Below are 22,583 nucleotides of genomic sequence, written 5' to 3' on the forward strand. Positions count from 1 at the left end.
TAACCTACTTTTCTTTGATTGGTCAATTCCGAATGGAGGTCATCGACAGATCCACAAACAAAACAGAGTCTTTAAAGGAAACGAATGAATGGCCACCACAATTTAATCACAAACCGATGAACAATGAAGAAAGAACATTATTTTATTGCATTGTGGTTATTATTCAGTTTACTTTAGAAATGTGCACTGAAAATAAAGATACAATCTCTGTCAAATAAAATAAGTAATTTGTTGTAATATAGGTCAATATAATATTTCTCTGAAGAACAACGTTTCATGGCCAATTGACCACTTCATGTAACCTTTTTTTAAAGTGAACATTCTTGCTTATACAACCTGGACCAATGCAAAAGAGTGCTTAGTTAAAGCCAGAACACAGGAGGCATAATGTCATCATTTTCAACAGATACAATGCTTAAGTAGCAAAAAAATAATGCCTTTATGTATCTGTTTGGTCTCAGAGCAGCTCATCTTCTACACCATCATCCACACTTCCTGAGACTGAAGCAGCTTCTGAGGGATAAAAGACAAACATGTCAGAAGTCACATCCCCTTAGAAACAACCTGTCTGCTTGTGACATGACTGAAGCTGAAATGCAAGTTTTCCGCCTAATGAGTACCGTCAAACAGCTAAAAACTGCATTTCCCACCTAACAAGACAAACAGCACTCATCAATTACACACCTTTGAGGGTATTTAGAAAAAATACATTTTCATATTTTCCCAGATTTAAGTTTCTAGGATTTTGTCCTCATGTGGTAACTTAGAAAAATATTCTCCAAGAAATAAGACAAATTAACCACAATGCAAGTTTTCATCTCAAACATAGAAAGTAATCACCTAACACAGCAAGATTTTGTGTTTCAGTGGTAAACATAGAATTTATTCTGAATAGTATATGAGCTGTTTACAGACTCTGGATATTGTATTTTGGAGTGCGTGTTTACATACACCCCTCTTCACACCTACCTCCAGTTTTTCCACTCACCTGACAAACTGATACATGACAGACTGAGCTCTGAAGTTGCTCCTATTACATCATCCTGCAAGGAGAGAACAAATCCACTTGAAGATGTTTTCAAATAGTCGGGCTACAACAAAAAAACCATGCCAGTTCTTGTAAAACCCCTGGAGACATTTAAGTTTAATTCACACTTTGTTTAAAAGACTCACCAACATCCTTTGCAAACAACCTAGATTGTCCCCTTCTGCCTTCTCATTAAATGTTTCCTGGAAGCTGACAGCATGGCCCAGCCGGATGAGCTCCTCACCGATATCCACAGCCTAAATGAAATAGATTTAATATTTTGTTTAAATACATGTTTCAAACAAAAAAGAAGTCCAGATCTTGGTCATTTCACCCTTTCATATTTAATACATTTTGATTTTAGTCTTAAAGTACTATTGTTTTCCTTTGTGAAATGGTGCTGTCTACTCCTCTCCATCCCTGCTATAGGGTCTCATGATTCACTAAAAAATATGTTCTTTTGAATATCTGGCTGTTGAGGTGAAGGCACATGTTTTAAGTGGCTCACTTAAAATGCTTGGTTTGACTCAACATATGTTGAAACAGTCAATACAGAAATTGGGGTATACTGTGTATTTGATCATCAGTTCAGGTTTAAGTAACTGATGTCGACCTATCTGACCATTTTTTATTATCTTTGGAAACATCATTTCTACTGACTCATTGAACCAAAGAGCTGTTTCAGTGAGAACAGGTTTTTTCACCTCCCTTCATCCTTTAACTCAGTAAATGAGTAGATAGATAACTTCCATCCAAAAATTTCAAATATCATCAATTCCTTTGCTCCCATTAAGTGACAGTTGTCTCTGGTAGGAAGAAATAATGTAAAACACGCTGAACACGCTCTTGCTATAATGTGATGTAAGAATAAACTTGCCTTGTTTTTGTGAATTATAATAGCCTAACTTATAGCAACCTAAGCAAGATGAGTAACTTGATATGTTAGCTCCCACAGTCATGAAAACATTAAGACACCTTGTTACATCTTCAGTTCTTTGTCAACAAATGTTGAAGATAATAAATTTCATTTATCTTTGGATAAAAAGTAATTTAATTGTACTCAGCAACAAATAACCTAACAGGCTAAGGTGGATAAAATGAACAAATGTCATCGATTTCTAAAAACCTAAAACACAACAAACAAATGAACACTTCAGAATGTAAACTTTAGCAAATTGCATGCAATGAAATTTAGTTATATGTGAAATTAGAGCGTTTTTGTTTATCTTCATAATTCATGAAAATAAACTAACAAAGAAAAAAAAAACCTATTTAGCAACATTGGTGCAACAGAGCTAAACGGCAATGCGTAGGTCTGAAATACGTGAACAAATTCACAAGTGGACGAACTGGTCTGGATAAATAAAGCATAAAAAACAAACTAACCTTTCCTTTGCTGTTGTCATACAGCTTAACAGTGGGCCAGGACGAGAGTTTAGAGTGGGAGTAACTGCAGAGTTTGGCCTGCAGGGGTCTCCAGTTAGCACAGTATGTCAACTGTTCAAATACGTCCAGAGCTGCTTCAGTCCAAGCCTCTCCTGAATGAGAAACAGAAACATGTCTGTAGACACAGCATCTGGAAAATACAGGCTAATATAGACTATAGGTACATCTGTAGTCAATGAAAAAGAGAATAACAAGAAGCTTCTAAGTGTTTTTTTAATATTTAAACCTTATACATTGTGTGAGAAGAGACATCATCTTTTGTTCTGTCCGACATTAAAATGCCCAGTTTTAGCTTAGTTACACTACACTTGCTATTCTTCTGATATTTGACAAAGAATTTTTACGATTTTTTTAAAAGTCATAAGTTTGACATGTTCTAAGGTGTCTATGGCTGCCAAAAATCTGAGAAAATCTAGACAATGATGTCATGGCTTTGCAAGATTCTGATACTTTAATTCACAACTTCTGAGTCAAATGGAGGATCTCTTATGGATGGATGAAGGAAACATTGAACCAACTGTCAAACACATCAGGCAGGAAGTTAAAGTTTCGACACAAATGGGTCTTTAAAATAAACAGTGACCTTCAACATTCCACCACATTACCAACAAAACGGCTTATGAACAACAAAGGCACAACATTTCACCCATATACTACAATTTAAAAAGATAAATCTACCAAATACTGATGAAACATGTGGAAACTTTAGAACATGAAGAGACATTTGTTTTAAAAAAAAATCTCAAAAAAAGTTCTCTCTCTCATTACTTTCATTCAGGAAACAAAAATATATTGGGTGTCCTAACTGAAGATAGTCTGAATCGATGTCAGACAAAAAGGTTATGGGTCTTTTCATATAATGTATATAGAAATGTGGCTTCAACTGTGTGTCTGTGAATGCAATTCTAATTGGGGTGAATATTTTACCTTTTGGCCTCACTCCTGCTAAGCTGCACTCAATAGCTTGGAATGGTAAGCTGAGGAAGTCGCTCCTGGAATTTTAGTGGAGCAAAAGCAAGAAGCTGTTATTAAGTTTTGAAGCAGGTGCTGCATGCGAATGTGCTCTTGGCAGCAGCTGTGGAGCACAGGACAAAAACTTGGCTGAGTTAAAATGCCCTGCAGGAAAGTGGAGACATGAAAGTTTACTGCACTTCAATAAAATCCATTTCAGCCACAAATGTAAAGAGGCAATATTATGCATTTTCCACAAAGTGCCCAATTATAGCACAATCAGTGACTGTATGTATCAAATATGACGTTAAAAAAGTGACTTTGTAATTTAACACCTGGAAATTGTCCCTGTCTGAAACTCTGCCTTCAGGAAGTCATAACAACACGGCTCTTCTATTAACCCTTTAACAATGTTTTTACCAGCATTGCTCTGAGAAGTAGCTTTTATAATGAGCTCAGCAGATGTGCAGTTCCACCAGGTGTTTGCTAATTGCTGCTAGTCTGAGGAGTTGTGGGGGAGGACTGCTCTGTGAGGTGGTAGCTTGGAAACTGCAGCTCTGACGAGGAGCTCAAAGGTGGCTCCATGTCCAACCAGGTGAATGGTTGCCAGGGAGATTAAAGGATTATGAAAGAATCAAGACAATCCTTTTTATGAAGGAATAACATTATTAGATGATGCAAGCTAAAAAAAATTGACTTTACATAATACTGCCCCTTTCAGATAATTATGACGCATCCCTTTAGTTTTTTGTAGCAAACCTGAGCAGATTATAATGCTTTGCATTTCTGAGAAAACAAATCACTAGTCTGATCACAGATTCATGGACAAAGCAAGTCATCCCAGTGCCATCGACATTTACTGTGGATGACAAACTGCCGCAGCGTCCTGAATGTCCTGAAGTTGTTAAATGGAACCTGCAGCTCCACATCTTTGGGAAGAAGCAAAATATTGTTTAAACAATGTTCACATGTACTCATCAAAACAGCAACGTACGTCGCAGTTTTATGTTTCAGCATCAAGGGGAAAAAAAAGAACAATTCTTCATTAACTCACCTGCCTTTAAGCTCAGTGTCAAGAAATTACTGCTAGAAGAAAGTGAACCAATTATGTTGGATCTTTCAAAAACAGATTTTCATATGTAGCTGGCCAAACATGCAATTTCAGCTTCATTTATTTTTCATTCTTAAAATCTATTTGTCCTTTACTTGAGCTCCTAACATTGCAAACATCTCACTGACAGGTCCTGCAGGCCTGATAGCTTCCTGATAGCTTAACTCTTGAATAAAAGGTTTCTCTTTTGCAGATTAATTCCTTTATTGTGTGGATGCCAATCACAGATTAAGGCTGATCACTCTGATTGTACTGTTGCAAAGCTGATCAAACCGGGATCTCTAAATGCATATTTGCACAATCTTTTGTGACAATTACATGGAAACTAGAGAGTCAAAAATACAGCAATAACAATATTATTATGTTGATTTGTATTTCAGTAAAACAAATTTTTAATCTTCCATCCTAATAGTTGTAGTTGGCCAGAGTGTTGGCAGGATGCTCCACTTCTCAAAGATTTTCTTCAAACCATCAAAACTGTCTCTTGGCAACTCAAGTATTAGTAAGTATTAGTAAGGGGGTTAAACTTAGAAATTCAGCTGAGAATCAAATTATGTTTGTTCCCTCTAGAGATGAGTCCACCTTACAATCATGGCATCTCTTACCTGAGGGGGCGCAGACTGTCCCTGGAAAGCTCCCCGTTGTCCCCAAAGTCTACATAGTAAAGGTCCACCAGTCCAGATCCCAGAAACCCCAGCACCCTGGCCCTGTTCCATGTGTTGTAGTCTCGATACGGAGCAGCCACAATGTTTCCAACCAAAATGCTATCCATCCGCTGCTCCTGCAGACCCACAACACCGGCTGTGTTAACGTTTATTTAACAAATGTATGTAGACAGTTCTGGTGTTCCAGGCTCTTCTAGACCTCAGGTGTATAAAATCTGGTCTGTAAGGCATGAAGACTTCTAGAAACATTTATGAAAGAATGCCTCAATTTAGGAGCTCAGTTAGCCAGTTAGTTCAGTGGTTAAAATTTCTCACTAGTAAATATTCTAATCAGCAAATAGTGACAGGAAAACAATGTGAGCAGCAAGCAGTCACAAAGTAGTGGGTCGGGTTGGGCCGACACTGGAAGGGTCCCTGGAGAGACTAATCATGCTTCTCTGTCTTACATCAGGTGGATGGAAGACAAAGTAACAGCTCATCTGACTAAATTGTGTTAAATGGAAAATACAATGAAATTTTATTTCACTCTTTCATTCATTTCGTTGTGTACTTTGAGTGTCTAGGACTGCAGAAAGGTTCTATTCAGTGTCTCCCAGTGCTGCGTTTTCAGTTTTTTTTCTATTTCATTCCACTTTTTGAACTATTATGTCATAGTATTTGCTCCGGAACTTCAAACCAAGGTCATGGACTTCCAGAATACCAATTGCTTTTGTATTTCTCACAACAATTTTGTAGTGCAAACTCCAAGATGCTGAAGCTACAAGTGGATGAGTTAAAACGTAACTCAATTCATCTTATCCCCAGCATCAGAGAGTCTTCAAAGTGCATGGTTAAATAGTACTTTTTCTTATTGAGTTTTTTCTGACTATGGAAATTAAAGACACAGCAAAGCAGTAAGCTGCAAACTTTATTTTACAAATAAATGTATGATGTTATACTGTCCTGCTCCTTGTTTTCATAGCAGTAGCATTTTGCTGTCTGCTAGTGTAGTGAACCTTCAAAATACACTCAAAAGACATGAATGGGAACATGGCTAGAGCTGCTAAGAAGTTAATGTCAACAGTACACCATCAGTTAATAACAACTGATGCTTCTTCAATGAACTGCTAGTTTTACCTTTGACCCATAAAGTGTGACATGTACTTACTGTGGGGTTTTCATTTGTGTAGAAGTTGTTCATCTCCTCTGTCAGCTTGTCCAGCTGGAGGGAGCGAACGCCCAGAATCTGGATCCAGAAGTGGTTTGGGTTTTCCGATGCAGACACATAAACCTCTAAGTGTTCATCAGGCTGGAAGCTCAGATCTGGACTGGGAACTGGGGAACACAGAAGGAGTCAAAATCCTTTGTGTCAAACAACTGGAGTCAAATCGAAACTAATACAAGTAGAGTTGCTGAGACATGATTAAAGTGAGCTGACTTTCAAACTTGGACACTTCAGAGAGTGTATCTGTGGACACGCTGCTCTCCTCTTCCTGCTCATCTGTGCCTTTCAGCCCCTTCATCTCAAGAAGTAGACATTCAGTCGTGGCGTCTTTGGACTGAACAAGTCCATTCTGCTCCGTGTAGGAGACAGGGCCGTTGTTGTTCAGACCAACGAGGCATTTGGGTTCCAAGCAGCAGGGATCTGGATTCACGACTTTATGTCCACGTTTCTGGCGAAGGGCAGATGACTGCGAGATCTTTGACCTCACCACTGCATCCGCTCCAACTCTTTCTAGAATCATTTCCTGTAAGTAAAAAAAATGGCAGTGAGTCCAATTCTAAATAAAGAATTTATAAAATCCAAATGAGTCGTTCACCTTGGCCTGCTTGACCTCCTGTTTACTCCCGGTGATGGTCACACTCCCCTTTTCTCCAGGGCTGTGCTTTTTCTTTCTGGAGCAAACTATTCTGGCTCCTGTGCTTCTTGTGATTAGTTTCAAACCCTCACCCCCACGTCCTGTAACACACACATAGATACACACACAAGACAACTAGTTGCAAAATATTCAATAAAAGCAAGCACCTTTAACCTGTAGGATTCCTTGAGGTTTCATACTCAGCCCATTATTGTTTGCATTTTCTATACTACACCCAGCAATATTATTGAAACTTTCAATAAACTCTTGGCAGTTTTATGTCAGTGAAGTTCCACTGTGTCTGTTTCTTAAACCACATTAGTTCAAAAATGTATTGTATTGATCGTGTTGTTATTGTATTGACTAATTCAGTACAAAAAATGGCGGCCTACTAATCATCTTTGTTTAATTCTAGTAAAACAGAAACAATAAATGCAGCCCTACCTAAAATACACTTACATAACAGCCACATCTACAAACTCCAGCAACAATATGATAAATGCTCACAAAGATGATTCACCAAATTTAGCCACTAGCTAATTTCCAACAGCAGACCATGGAAACTGGGTTACCCAAAGTCTCATCAGTAAAGGAAAAAAGGTCCTGAGGAAAACAAGTTAACTATAAATGAGAGTACCTATAACACGTCCAAAGGCGTTCTGAGGAACCTCTAAAACCTCCTCTGTTGGCTCACAGTCCGTAACCAGGTTCTCCAGGACACAGCGGCCCAACAGGACCTGCTCCTTTGAGCCCTGTATCTGGACACACACAGTGGCCTTATGGCCAGTTTCCTCCGAGAACGATGTAACTCTCACATGAGCTCCAGACTTCTGGCTCACCTTAAAAAAACAGAAACAGAAAGAGGCAGGAGCTTACCGAGAAGGATGACCCATTATGTTCTTGAGACATGTACCAGATAAAGGGTAAAACATGACGACTGTGTTGTTCAGTGGTGTGACTGATAGGATTCTATCAGTCACACCACAGAATCACTCTGCAGAGCAGAGTGTGAAAGCAGCGCACTGCGCTTGTTATAGTGTGACCAACTTCTCCACCCTACATACTTTCTTTATTTCCTGATCAAAGTAAACGACCTAGGCCTCTATTCACACTATAATAAGTCGACTCCATAAAGGCGAAATAAGATGAACGAAGGTGTGAACTAGTTACCACATCCAGAAATGTAGCATGGCATCTGGAGATGTTTCTATACACTTCAATAGGAAGAATCATTTTGGACTCCTCAGCGTCAGACTCCTGACCTGTCAGGACATCAGAGAATAAAAAAATACTTAGTGGTTGATTATCTATTCATTCATATGCGTTTGCTTTATAACAGCACCAACTTACTACTGCCGGCGTTGCTGATGTGGCGATAAACAATGTAGCCTATCGTAGCTCCAACAGACAGGCCTGCAGCCAGAGCTACCATTTTCCCTCTGGATCCGTCCTTCACAGCATCCATGACGTAGCGCACACTCAGCGGGACACTACACCTGAGACGAGACACAAAGGCATTAACAGCTCTCTGCTGTCCAGCACTTCTCATGGCATGTTCACGTTAGGGGTGCACCGACTGCAATTTTCTGGCCAATCACCAATCTTTAAAACGTCTGACCCGCAGATAGTGATTTTGGCTGACACCAACTTTTTTTAATAACTGACACTGTCTGGGATAAAAATGAGTTTTAGTGTATTGGCATATCGGATATCAACCAAAATCCAATATCTTGCATCCCTAAATCCGCTTTCAGTGCTCCAATCTTAGTTTAATGAAAAACACAAAATAGCATCCATGAAGCAATAGAAACTTGTTTTAATCCCACCAGGATTGAAACGTTTAATCAGAGTCATCGTAATGATTCAATTATTGAAATAATCGTCAGCTAATTTAGTGATTGACATTTGCTAAAAGAACAACACACTTGGAGCAGTAAGTCAAATCTGTTAAAACATATATACATCTTGCATTTAAGTAAAAAAAAAAACAAACAAAAAAAAAAAACACATGGCTGATGTAGTTTCAATTGATTCAAATTCTGTAAAGGAAAAATCTTTTGCTATCCAATTATTAATTGGTTAAGTCCAAAAATAAAAATAAAAATAATGGTACAAAAAATCATCACCAGATCAGCCTATGCAATACCAATGTTAAGACAAGCAGAAAAGACTGAGTTTTCACATGTTGTGACGGCCTCATCTTTTCCTACAAATGATCAAACATTCACTAAAGGAAAGGCTGTAATTGCATTTTAGGCAATAACAGGTTTATTTTCTTATTTGAAAAATCAACTGAAATACTTGGATATTTGCATTTTTTAACATGTTTCTAATATTATGTGTTAGAAATACATTTTAATTTTAGGCTGATTAATCAATGAATTGTCAGAAAAATCAATTACTAAAATAATTTAGCTGCAACCCTGAACTGCAAATGATGTATAAATAAAAAATTAAATGGTACAAAAATAAAATATAAATAAAAAGCTTAGCATTTCTGTGCAAACTACTAAATTAAGTAAGCTAAAAAAAATAAGTGACTTAGGCCTTTTTTGCACAACAGGTTAGACTGCAGGCCTGTTTTGAGCATCTTACCAAATATAAAGTGCACAGCTTTATTTTGCTACAAAAATTACAATGTTTGAGGTCAGATGAGGACAACTAAATATAGCAACAAATTCTCCATGTTGGCAACGGTGGGATGATTATTGTTAAACGTACACGTGCAAACGTGACCTGGTGAATGGAGAGCCGGGGAAAGTCTGTCAGTCAGCGGAGCAAAAGAGGACACTGGCTGATTTTTAGACCTTTGCAGAAATAGGAGGGATCAGTAGATAAGGTCGACTTCACATTCAGAAATTGAGCAAAGCATGGACAATCTATCGGTGCATCCCTAATTCAGGTTTTCTTATTAAAAACATCAAATGCGTTTCAGTGTTAGTTGGGGTCAAGGGAAGTCTTTAGCATTTGTCTCTGATGAACAGCTCTGCAGCAGTCATGCAGCAAAAAAACGAAAGCAGCAGCAAGCCTGAATCCAAGCAGATCCAGTATGGAACAATGTCACAAACTAAACACTGCTGTTCATTTTACTCTCAGCAAGAGTCCACTTCAGGAAACATTTATTATTACTAAGGTGTCCATTTTCACTTCATCACAATCTGTAAAAAAAAACAAAAAAAAGATACAAACTGAGCACAAACAATCACAAGCAATACAACAACAACCCCTAATTTAACAATTAGCTTCTGTGGTACACACTCACACACACATGAACACACACACTGCTTGTAGCCAAGCCAATAACTACAGCCCCCCCCCTGACCCTGACTGCTGCATGAGAAGCACCAAAAGCTGCTGCAGGTTCATGCTGTTCACTTTATTCAGTCAGTCCATGCATTGTGTGCTTTTTCTTAATAATGCTTTAGGCTGAGCAAAGTGAGATGAGGAGCCAACACTTAGAGCAGAGAGGGGTAATGAATGACTCCAGATCACACAGCACCACCATGCACAAAGGCCTGTCTCACTTGGAGAGGAGGACCTGGGAGCTGTAGCTGACAAACACGCGGGACTTGGACACGCCAACGTCCATCTCAGAAGAATCCGGACAAAAAGAGAGTGTCTGCAACTCCAGCGTTTCTTTGTCATTTAAGATCAGAAGCAGTGACAGACAGGCAGAAGGAGAACAACATTTAACTAAATGGGAGCAGCTGAGCCTGGACACCAAGCAATCAGTACAGGATCACTATCTGTGAAGGAGGCTCAATTAAATCACAGTAACAAAATAAATTACACAAAAGTGTCTTATTTCCGAGTTAAGTCTTTGTGATTTGGAAAAAAAATTAATTACACCGTCACCTTACATTGAATAAATTAAGAGTAGATACGTCTCATTTGTCAGTTTAAAAGTGTCTTTTGAAAATACGTAGGTCAGCAGGTATGTAATCTCACATTGCTGTTTTTAAAAATATTTTTTATTGGTAATTTAGATGTAATCTAATCTAATTACATCTAAATTAGAATAGATGTAATATTCTAATTTTAAATGTCATGTTTTCATAAGTCTTTCATTTCATTCGGTCTTTCATGACCGAAAGAACGACATCGTGGATACAAGCGGCTGAAATGGGTTTTCTCCGTAGGGTAGCTGGGCTCTCTCTTAGAGATAGGGTGAGAAGCTCAGTCATCCGGGAGGGACTCAGAGTAGAGCCGCTGCTCCTTCATGTCGAAAGGGGCCAGTTGAGGTGGCTCGGGCATCTGGTCAGGATGCCTCCTGGACGCCTCCTTGGTGAGGTGTTCCGGGCACATCCCACCAGGAGGAGGCCCCGGGGAAGACCCAGGACACACTGGAGGGACTATGTCTCTCGGCTGGCCTGGGAACGCCTAGGGATTCCTCCGGAGGAGCTGGTGGAAGTGGCTGGGGAGAGGGAAGTCTGGGCCTCCCTTCTGAAGCTGCTACCCCCGCGACCCGACCCCGGATAAGCGGAAGAAGATGGATGGATGGATGGATGTTTTCATAAGTTGTTAGCAGAAAATCATCGTGATTAAAACAAAACACCCGTGTGTGTGTAATTCATCTGTATCATTTGTTTCACTTAGTAATAAAGTTGTTGAAATAAATCAACATTTTAATCATATTCTAATTTATAGCATGGGTCTGTAAATACAGGAAAGAACTTGTGGAGACACCCAGTAAAAGTTGATTATTTATAACAGGGGTCTCAAACTCCAGTCCTCAAGGGCCGCAGTCCTGCAACTTTTAGATGTGCCTCTGCTGCACCACACCTGAATAGAATAATTAAGGCTCTGGAGAACTGGTCTGCACAAGGTGGAGGTAATTAAGCCATTTCATTCCAGTGTTTTGTACCTGTGGCACATCTAAAAACTGCAGGACTGCGGCCCTCGAGGACTGGAGTTTGAGACCCCTGATTTATAACATACAGGGCCTATGAAAAGTAATCAGTACCTTTGATATTTCACTATTTTGTTACACTTAGAAATCAATAATGATCAACATAATTTGGCTTTCATGTTAAAAAAGGTCCTTCATTCTAAAGTGAAAACTAATTTCTACAAAATAATAAAGATTAATGTATTTAACATAACTGACAGAAGAAATACTCTCCCCACCACTTTAAAGTGACTGACCTAATTCAACAGAGGTCCAGCCAACTGGTACCAGTCGTCTCACATTGAGTGGACTGGAGTCCAGCTGAGTGCAGTGAGTTTGTCTCCAGTGATTGTAGCATAAAGACAGCTGTGTCTGGAAAGTTCATCAGTATTTCTGGCATGAAAACTAAAGAATACTCCCAACCAATCAGAGAAAAGTTTATCGAAAGGTAGAAGTCAGGGGATGGACACAAAAAAATTCTAAGGTCCTGAACATCCCCCAGAGTTCCGTTAAATCATTCATCAAAAAGTGGAAGGAAAATGCAACATGAGTAATGCAACAGGCTGATCTATTCCTAGATCACAACCTGACATCACAACCTGAGATCAGGAAGAACGCACCAGGTCACCATGACAACTCTGAAGGAGTTACAATCTTCAGCAGCTGAGAAGAAGAGACTCTCCATGGCAATAACTGTTGCCATGGTTCTTCATCCTTGTAAACTACTGAATATGATTTTATTGTAAGTCAGATGAGCTGAAAGTGGAGAGTCACTTTGCTCCTTTATTTTATTTTATTTGTTGTATTTAAAAAAAAATTTTAAGTCATGCCATAAAGGGTTAATATTTAAATATTGCTCGAAGTCTGGGACTGTCACACTGACTCAGTTGTGATCTTTTGTTTCTTTCAAAGTAGTTAAAAATCTCCACAATATTTTTTTCTACCCCATGAATACAAACTGGTAAAAATACTTGAAATTTCAAAGAACTTTTAAAGGAAAAAAAAAAGAAGAAAAAGAAAATGGCAGTTATTGCTACAGGTTGCTCTTTTTAGCTAAAGATGAATATTAAGGGCTAAAAGTTAAACAGCTCCCTGTCATGTCTGAGAGATTTGACGTTTTAGCTGACGCATTGCTGCGACTTCCTTTAAGAACTTGCCGTCCCGTCCACGCTAAACTCTGGTACTCCGTTACCGAGGGGTATCTGTGACATTTGAGTGAACCATACGGTCACTAATACCGCTTTCCGGTTGAATGAACACCCTAGTCCTTATGATGAGCCAGGAAACCCTCACACTTTCTCCACTCAGCTAGTTAAATAAGCTAGTATTAGCTAGGTTTAGCAGCTGCTAAGTGAGAAATACAGGTCAGTTAAGCACACAGTCCCAGTAAAACACTTAACAGTACTGCTTATTTTGCGACCTAATACCCTCTACAATAACTACAAATGAACATGCTTATAATAAATTACACTTACAGACGTCTGCAGCAGACTGTCTCCTGGTTGTATCGAGACTGGCTGTTACAGTCAAGTCACCCAGAGAGCTCGCAGTAAACCGGAAACTGAACTTTCTTTCAACCTTCAAAAAAATCACTCCAGTAGGAGCGATTGAGCACAACGGCGTGGCAAACGACGCGACGCAGTGTTTCATGTATACAATAACTTTCTACATCTATGAGTCACATATATGGCCTCGACGTCACTTAAAACTCTTATTTCGAAGAGTTAACCGGAAGCGTTGAACTGATCACGTCAGCGCTGGGTGCAACGGGCAACGTGCTCTCAAGAGAGTAATGGAAAAGTATTTTTTTTTTAACCTTTCCACATTTTGTCTCATTCCAATTAAATATGAAGGAAAACAAGAAAAACTTGATGGGTTTAAAGTTGCCTGTATTTCTGATAAATGTTATTTAAATGTAATTATTTATTTCTATTCAAATATTTAAAGAAAATTTAATTGTTGTGGATGCTGATGTCTGTAGTGAGGAAGGATCTCTTGTAGCTGTCTGTTAGGGCGACTCACTGTGTAAAGCAGTCTACTGCAGAGGATGCTCAGGGTTGTTCATAAGAGCCGTTAAGCCAGAATGAATTACAGATCATATGCTTACATTTTTTTCCGCGGTGTGACTGACCATTTAGGGTAAAAATATTTTTAAAATGTATGATAAAATTAAAGTAGCTGAAAAGACATCATACATAAACCCCCCCCCAAAAAAAACCCCAACTCCATTATATATAACTGGGATCGATTTAGATCCCAGTTACAGCATGAGATGGCATGTTGTGAATTAGCAGACACTGAATTAGGGTCAGAGTCACTGCATAAATAATTTGAATTCAATATATAGTTCAGTAAAAATTCCCTCTGCTCTATCGAAGTTATAATCCAACCTCTTCTCATTTTATGGCAACAATTGTCAGAATGTGGTCAACTGCTTAATAGCGCCCTCTAGAGTAATAATCCAGGCATCAACTGACAAACGGGATATTAGAAAGAACCTACTTTATGGCAGATTTTTAATGACATTGTATTAAATAAGCTGAAATGTGGCTTATAGTTGCAAATATAACCAGTCGATAGATCTAGAATTAAAGTTTTACTGCAGTTATCTAACTGGTGTGTGTGTATACACAAACAGTAAATGAAAACTTAGGGTCATGTGCATTTATTGCAAAGAGGATCAACCATTAACAAAACTGTCATAGTTACAGTTACAGATATTCAGGACTTGATGGAATGTTTGTTTTTTTTCCTCCCAGGAATGAAATCAGGAATGACACGGGGTCCACCTCATGACCACATCCAAGGACAACATGATGAGTAAATGGGTGGGAAACCTGTGGGTCGTGTTCCTCATCTAAGCTACAGGCAAAGACAGGAAGACTGAGGCAAAGTGTCAGGGGTCTGAGCAGAGGAATCCTGAACAGCTCAGTAGAGCCAACTGAAGGCACAGCTTGTGTAGTTGACCAGCTCTTCTGGTTTGAACCACAGGGAAATCTCAGTTTTGGCACTGTCCACTGAATCACTGCCATGGATAATGTTCCTGAGGAGGAGAAGAAGAAGAGGTAAATGGATGCTAAACTGTTTTAGTTAATCTGGCTAATCAAAGCATCTCATTCAGTCAGTTCTCACACATCCACACCATAGCAACTAGTCACTTGGAGACTCCGGCATCAAACCACAATATTCTGATAAGTCAATCACTTCTTCCATTGAACTACAGCTGAAGACTGCAAACCTTTTGTGCCATTTATATTACTGAGTTACAACACTTAATTTCCCTTTGGAATCAGTAACATGTCTGCCAGGGCTGCCCTTTGTCACAATTCAGATTCAGAGTCCAACTCTCACTAGAAATGAGCCCGACTTACTGCTGGCAATGCGGACCAGACTCTGGCACCGGTCATACAGGGACCTGACAGCCCGTATCAAAGGGCCCAGTACCCCATACTCCTGGAGAACCCTCCCCAGGACTCCCTGAGGGACATGGTCAAATGCCTTCTCAAAGTCCACAAATTCTTCTCCAAGTCACCGATTCTGTTCATTACTTTATTGGACAGAATTTCTGGGCGCAGTCAAGGTGTTGAGGGGATCCATTTTGGTGGCCTTAGGATCACATCGCTGCTTTTTGCGGATGATGTGGTTCTGTTGGCTTCATCAGGTCGTGATCTGCAGCTCTCGCTGGATTAGTTCGCAGTCGAGTGTGAAGTGGCCAGGATGAGGATCACCATCTCCAAATCCGAGGCCATGGTCTTGAGCCAGAAAAGGGTAGAGTGCCTTCTCCGGGTCGGAGGGGTGTCCTGACCCAAGTGGAGGAGTTAAAGTATCTTGGGATCTTGTTCACGAATGAGGGAAGAAGGGAGCGAGAGACCGACAGGCGGATTGGCGCAGCGTCTGCTGTGAAGCGGGCGCTGTACCGGTCCGTTGTGGTGAAGAGAGAGCTGAGCCAAAAAGCGAAGCTCTCGATTTACCGGTAGAGCTACATTCCCACCCTCATCTATGGTCATGAGCTTTGGGTCATAACTGAAAGAACGATATCGCGGATACAAGCTCTCTCTTAGAGATAGGGTGAGAAGCTCAGTCATCCGGGAGGGACTCAGAGTAGAGCCGCTGCTCCTTCATGTCGAGATGAGCCAGTTGAGGTGGCTCGGGCATCTGGGCACGTCCCACCTGGAGGAGGCCCCCGGGGAAGACCCAGGACATGCTGGAGGGACTATGTCTCTCGGCTGGCGTGGGAACACGTTGGGATTCTCCCGGAGGAGCTGGAACAAGTGGAAGGGGAGAGGGAAGTCTGGGCCTCCCTTCTGAAGCTGCTACCCCCACAACTGAAGAAAATGGATGGATGGATGAATTTGAATTGTAGGAGACCGTTTTCAGAGCTGTGTCGAGGTGAATCTCATAACATCCAGACGGAGCTTCTCAGCCTCACACACCTGCTCACACTCCTTCCCCACAAGAGAAGACATTCCATGTCGATACCAGAAAACTGAATTATTCAAAATATTGTTTTTGACTCAAAATTGATACAAACTGATTTGCTTGCATTTGTTCAAATAGGTGGCAGTCACTCAGCTCCCTGCAGGAAGTTAACTAAAAGTTGTCATGAAATGATTGCATGACTGGCTCAAAGGTTCATACTGACACAAAAGATATGAACACCTATGCCAAGTGTTATTTTTCTACTGGTTTCCCCATCAGGGAAGCAACATTTTTAAATTGTACATTTTTATAGCCTTCTATTGTGTTGAAAATAATCCTCATTTTTGGTCTCGACTAGAAATCACCCTTTTCTTTTAAAAAAACAAAAAAACTCCCACTTTTATGGCACATTTTGGGCAATGTTCTCCTTAGCATCTTTCCCATTTTGTATATTTACTCACCTTTTTTTTTTCCTAAGATCGAATCACTCAGCAAATTGAATCAGATTTTATTATTAATCAATTAGTGCTTTAGTAGCTATCATGACTTATTTATTTTTACTCTTTGGCTAATTGAGTGCAGACAAACAGTTTTGATGGAACGGACCCAAACGACACTCACTTGCTGACGTCGATGCAGAAGTCTCCTCTGATGGTTCCAGGTTTGGAGTCAGCAGGGTTAGTCTCACCCAGCATGACTCTGCCAGTCTTCACCACTCCCTTTCCTTCCCACACCTGGAACATAAAGGGCAAGGATTCCATCAGGAATGTTAACATACCAGCCTCCTCTTCTGTAAAAATACAAGTTGGGTTCTCACCATAGCAACCACTGGACCAGAGCTCATGTAGTTGACGAGGGAAGGAAAGAAGGGTCTGTCCTTAAGGTCAATGTAGTGCTGCCTTAGAAGATCCTCAGAGGCCTGCAGAGGACAAACATCATTTAAAGTTTCCTTCATGCGACTGGCATCTCACAAAGCTGCTGTAGTCATTACATGCAAGAACCAGTTCCCCTATTCACACCAGAGAGCAATAGATATTAAAGCAGATTTACAGTATGACAATATGGCTTTGTCTACTTTCGTTTTATTATCGAGTTAAATGGAGGTACAACTGCAGGTGAATTTTAAGGCAATGTCTTATTTGGAGGAACACTTGCAAGTCTGACACCATCCCAACTATACGGAGATGGCAGTATCATACTGCGTGGCTTTTTTACCAAGGGAGGAAGTGATGCACATCATGAGGAAAGAATATCATATGGAAATAATTCAGCAATATCTAAAGCACAGGTGTCAAACTCCAGTCCTCAAGGGCTGCTGTCCTGCAGTTTTTAGATGTGCCACACATACAAAACACTGGAGTGAAATGGCTTAATTAGACTAAAGCTCTTCAGGTCTGTCCTCACCTGGCTCAGTTATCCACAGCCTTGCTAATGACCTAATTATTCTATTCAGGTGTGGTGCAGCAGAGGCACATCTAAGAGTTGCAGGATACCGGCCCTTGAGGACTGGAGTTTGACACCCCTGGTCTAAAGCCATCAACCAGGAACCATCATTTTGGTTTCTCAGTTGCTGAAGGATATCATAAAGCCCCTAGGGGGCAGCAAACTGCACAAGGCTTCCAAATGTGGGTTGCGCCATCCCCTAGGCCACCACAGCACGCCCCGAGAATATTAATTTTAACACATTTTTTTATTTTTTATTACCATTCTTTAATGAAGCTACAAACATTTAGGATCTTAATGAATATTTTGATAAGTGCGTAAGAAAAGGAAGAGCTGGTCTCATTGTCCTGGCGGCGTTCAGTTTGTCACCTAATGCCGAGATCAACTCAAAACCTTTCCGCGATCGATGTATTGAGCACCCCTGCCCTAAATCAACCGCAGACCTGATGCATCTACTGCTGCAGCCAGAGTAGCAAAATGCAATTGCTACATTGTATAAACAATTATAGTAAAGTGCTTCAAATCATTTTATGCCGCCCTTTGATCATGTACTTTTAAATTATAACACTGGAAAAAACTTGAAGATTCCTGATGTGACTGCAGCGCTGGCTGGAATCTGCAAATGAATGTGTCAGGGACAGTTCTGCTAAAAAAAGGTGCTGGTGGCAAAGGGCACATCTGCTGAAAGCAGGCCGTTATCCGATTACTGGAGGAATTACACAATCCTACACACATCTCATTTCTAATGTACAAAGTCCCTGGCTCATCCCACTGTAGCACCACAGATGAAAACCGACATTCATGTAAGAGATCAAACTTGGTGCAGAAAAAGAAGGCCTGCCTGGGTTAGCTGGCTCCACATGCACTAGAGAGGGTCCAATAATCTAAATCCTTGTCCATACATGCTAAGAGACCTTTGCTGCTCAATCTGTTCAGTACATTACTGACTAAAGGATTTCACTTGAGCAGCTACTTTAATCCCTTAACCTCAGTCACCCAGAACTGCACTTTATTCACACCACACTGGATCAAACCCCCCCCCCAAAAAACCACCTTGCATAAGGCTGATGTAGAAATAAAACTCTTTTTATGAGTACATGATCAACAGCACTCTGTTCCAGATCAGATGATTTAAAAGCTGCAGTGGGATCCAGCTGGCTCTCTGCAGTCAGGAATAGATCAGATGGCTAATCAGTTCTCCAGAGATCTTTGCTGGTGCTCTCTACAGTCATGTGAACGTGGCTCAAAATAACAAGACTTAAGCTCTTCAGGTCTGTCCTCACCTGAAGCATCTTCATGCCAACAAGTTTGAAGCCCTTCATCTCGAACCTCTTGATGATCTCGCCGATGATGCCACGCTGCACGCCGTCAGGCTTGATGGCGATGAAGGTACGCTCCTGCAGTTCGGCCATGGTTCTGAAACGAAGCAGCAGATAGTGTGACTCAGAGGGTGTGTGTGTGTGTGTGTGTGGGGGGGAGTGGACCGGAGGAACAAGCCTGGCGGTCACTCACAGCACCGGGCTGCATTTGGCACGAGGAGCTGGGGGAGCTGGGGGGCCGGCTGACGAGGGAACCGACCCCATCGAGCCGAGGAACGCTCCGCTTAGGTCAAGGAGGATCAGACACCCGGACAGAACAGAACGGAAGCTACCAACAGCCACACCCACACAGGGTCACAGCTTAGGTGTTACCACTGTCAGGGGAGCTACAGGCAACTTCCTGTTCATTCATTTTACAGTCTCTACAGTAAATGCTCCTTCCCCAATAATCAATCCAGTCATACAGACATAACTCTGTTATTTACAGCATTTTCAGTCAAACTGGTTAGTTCTATAGTGCAGGACTTTCCCTGTCTAATGACACAAGCTGTTAGTGCCCAGAACAAAGTGCTGCTCCAATTCTAAGTTGCATAAAGCACAACACACACACACACACACCACGGAACGAAGTGATCTACTGCTAACTATTAGCTCCACCTTTGAAGTCCTGCCATGATGCCAAGAGCTCAAGTTTAATCCTCATTTCCTAATAAACGCCGCAGTATTATCTAAAGTGACTTTAGAGGGAACAAAGGGACAGTGACTGTTAATGTTGGTGCCAAATGTTGTACTCAACAGACCAAGATCTTAAAGCTAATAGAAAGTAGAGGGGGAATGATTCAAAATAAAGTATTGAGAAAAATGGTACATTATAAATCAAGATATGTTTATCCAAAATTGGGCAACATCTAAAAATGAAGCAGTTTGTCATTGTAAATCGTAGTAGTTATATTTACTAAATTAACTGCCATTTGATACATATATTCCACTTTATTTATTTTTTCTCCATACTACTGGGAAACATAAGCGATTATGAAAAGATTACAGCTGAATTGAATTGGACCTGCAAAGAGATCAGGCTGCAAATGTAACAGTAGGTGGTGTTAGTAGAAGATATTCTTAGAATTTGTACAACAATGGAGGCTAAACTCTGGTCCTTGAGGGTTGGGGTTTCTTGCATCTTAGATGGGCCCTTTGTCCTGCACACTTGAATTAAGTGGCTAAACTACCTCACCAGCATGCAGTCGAGCTGGACAGAGCTCTGCTAATGAGCTTATGCTGGAGTCAGGTGTGCTGAAGCAGAGAGGTGTCTAAAAGCTGCAGGACACCGGCCCAGAGTTAGAGACCACTGCACCCACTCTGTTCCACTCCCACATAAAATCAAAGAGATGTGATTTGAAAGACAAGTTTAGCATACAAGTGATTAGTTTCATTATGTGTTCTTTGCTTTTTGAGTTTAGAAGATTTACATGAGGACATTCATGTGCTTTAGAATGACAATACTGGCTATAGTCTACAAGGTCATTTCTAGTAGTGCATCAATTGCTGTTTTCTGGGCAATCACAGATTACAGATCTTTTAAAAAGCCTGACCTGCTCATTCATATTTTGGTCTATACTGATTTTTTTATTTGTCTGAAACTAAAGTCACAGAGTTTGCAACAGTGGAGTGACTATTGTTAACTGCAAACATGACCTGGTGGGTCTATCAGCCAAACCTCTCATAGCAGTGAGAAAAAGGACAGTGGTTGATTTTTAGACCTTTGCTGAGGAAGATGAAATCATTGGAAAAGATCAGCAAGTGAGTGAGTGATCTCCCAAAATTAAGGAAATTGGCACCGATTTATTGGTGCACCCCCAGTTATTTCAGTCTTAGATAACATGTTTGGGTAGGATATGTAAATAAAGAACCCATATTGATATTATGTATATTACTATATGAGCTTATATATGTTTACTATATGAGGAAAACATTTCATTAAGAAATGTCAGAGTTAAACCCACAGATGTTCAACATGCGAATAGGTTGCCCACCAAGTTTAAGTCCCATGTATCTGTTTTTTTGTTTAACACTACATGATTACAATTAGATGGGTGATGGTTTGTATTATTCCCACCGCAATAAAAATAAATAAATAAATAAATAAAAACGTTGATTTTTTTTTTTTTAGGTGTGGTCTTTACGTCCCACAGTGACAGATAAATGTTCAAGTTGCTGAGCAGACTGATCCAGACAACCCGACAGGGGATCGGGACAGAAGTCGCATAGTGTGCCCGCAGGTTTAAAACTCTGATGGAGCAGTGTGGCGTTCAGAGCTCCAGTGGAAAAGATCATTAGTCGCAATCTGCGACTTACTTCATGGCTACAAGCTCAAGCTACTTGTTTAGCACACAGTAAAAGATATTTCATTTTTTTTCTTAGAATAAAAGTTGCGTTAAAATAAATGATAGCCGTCACCACATCAACATTCATGATTTTCAATAGTTTCCTTCCTGTGCTGTGACGTGGAAGTCACGCGGCCAAAACTGATAGGTGAACACTGGCCTGGACTTCAGCAACGCTGTCTGTCTGTCTGGCTGCCTGCACAGTGGAATGAGCTCTAAATCCGCCGGCGCTTCGGCATTCTCCCGGACAGCTGGGCAGGCGGACACCAGCGTCATCCTTCACAGGAAGCGTCTCGTTATCAGATTTCTTCCAGACAGCGATGGTGGTCGCGAATTTGAACTTGCAGTAAATAAAGAAGACAGTTCCGCATAGTTTATCAGAACAGGCCTCGCCTTAACAGCCACATGGTCCCTTTGTTCCCGCTGCCTGCAGTCAGTCAGACTCTTCTATTTTAGCGACACAGGAACCGGCTAGGAGCGCGAGCAGTCAAAATGCATGTTTAAGATTTAAACTCGTCACAAAAGGTGCAAACTCGTTTTTATTGGCGTTATAAATAGAGTTTTGAACAAAGTGCCAAAAAACAAGAGAGGAAATAAGGTGAAATCAAGCAAATTATGAAATACTTGAAAATAATTATAAAAATTGCTAAAAAGGGATGACTTTGTAGTATTACCTCGACAGTGAAGCTCCGCTGAAGCAGCCAGACAATCCACTCTGCGCTTAATGAAAGAGAAGAACTACAACGTAGGCGCAGCTGGTATTTATAGGAGTAGGCGGGGCTTAGGGAACGGCAAGTCTCTGGAGCCAAACTTCAGTTCTTGCTTCAATATGATAAATTACGCGATCCGATAAAGCTTTTTTGTCGGGTTAAGCAACATTTTGAAAATAACCTTTAAATAGGTATGACGCATATTAAACTTTTCATTAAGTTTATATATTAGACTAAATAAGTCTGTATTAGACATGTTTTTTCGGTCGAATCGTTAACGTCATTTATTCAATAGCCGTAAGCAGAAAATCATTGTAATTAACAGGAATAAAAGCAAGAAAATATCAGTCTGTGTGTAGTTAATACAATCTCAAACGGTTTT

General features: G+C 40.4%; 2 protein-coding genes across 3 annotated transcripts; both read right to left on the reverse strand.

Moving 5' to 3' along the window:
- Positions 1 to 85: 85 nt before the first annotated feature.
- tdrkh (tudor and KH domain containing) lies at positions 86 to 13,547 on the reverse strand. Of its 2 annotated transcripts, XM_044103049.1 has the most exons (14): positions 13,402 to 13,508; positions 10,563 to 10,674; positions 8,389 to 8,534; positions 8,209 to 8,300; positions 7,676 to 7,877; positions 7,000 to 7,139; positions 6,618 to 6,927; positions 6,348 to 6,514; positions 5,141 to 5,316; positions 3,401 to 3,465; positions 2,414 to 2,565; positions 1,174 to 1,284; positions 989 to 1,043; positions 86 to 513 (listed from the first exon to the last, which is right to left on the reverse strand). In XM_044103049.1, the coding sequence occupies exons 2-14, from the start codon at positions 10,625 to 10,627 to the stop codon at positions 458 to 460; spliced, it is 1,737 nt and encodes a 578-aa protein (XP_043958984.1). In that variant the 5' UTR covers positions 10,628 to 10,674; positions 13,402 to 13,508; the 3' UTR covers positions 86 to 457. The 2 variants fall into 2 exon arrangements, with proteins under 2 accessions (XP_043958984.1, XP_043958985.1); XM_044103050.1 differs by lacking the exon at positions 10,563 to 10,674 and having other exon boundaries at positions 13,402 to 13,547.
- A 1,028-nt stretch (positions 13,548 to 14,575) lies between these two features.
- On the reverse strand, positions 14,576 to 22,270 carry LOC122823431 (nucleoside diphosphate kinase B-like). Its single transcript, XM_044103051.1, has 5 exons — positions 22,166 to 22,270; positions 19,072 to 19,204; positions 17,163 to 17,264; positions 16,967 to 17,079; positions 14,576 to 14,969 (listed from the first exon to the last, which is right to left on the reverse strand). Exons 2-5 carry the CDS (start codon positions 19,198 to 19,200, stop codon positions 14,855 to 14,857), a joined length of 459 nt encoding a protein of 152 aa, XP_043958986.1. The 5' UTR covers positions 19,201 to 19,204; positions 22,166 to 22,270; the 3' UTR covers positions 14,576 to 14,854.
- Between the last annotated feature and the right edge of the window lie 313 nt (positions 22,271 to 22,583).

This window comes from Gambusia affinis, linkage group LG20 (genome assembly GCF_019740435.1).
Source record: "Gambusia affinis linkage group LG20, SWU_Gaff_1.0, whole genome shotgun sequence".
In the NCBI taxonomy this organism is placed as follows: Eukaryota; Metazoa; Chordata; class Actinopteri; order Cyprinodontiformes; family Poeciliidae; genus Gambusia; species Gambusia affinis.

Bases quoted from the DNA above. Each gene is read 5' to 3' on its own strand.
- tdrkh (XM_044103049.1), bottom strand. From the start codon at position 10,627: ATGGACGTTGGCGTGTCCAAGTCCCGCGTGTTTGTCAGCTACAGCTCC. The intron at 8,535-10,562 runs GTGAGACAGGCC...GTCTCGTCTCAG, and splicing joins TCCCAGGTCCTCCTCTCCAA to GTGTAGTGTCCCGCTGAGTG. The intron at 7,878-8,208 runs GTAACTAGTTCA...TGTTTTTTTAAG, and splicing joins ATGCTACATTTCTGGATGTG to GTGAGCCAGAAGTCTGGAGC.
- LOC122823431 (XM_044103051.1), bottom strand. From the start codon at position 19,200: ATGGCCGAACTGCAGGAGCGTACCTTCATCGCCATCAAGCCTGACGGC. The intron at 17,080-17,162 runs GTGAGAACCCAA...TTTATGTTCCAG, and splicing joins CTGGTCCAGTGGTTGCTATG to GTGTGGGAAGGAAAGGGAGT. The intron at 14,970-16,966 runs GTGAGTGTCGTT...TCTCCTCCTCAG, and splicing joins TTCTGCATCGACGTCAGCAA to GAACATTATCCATGGCAGTG.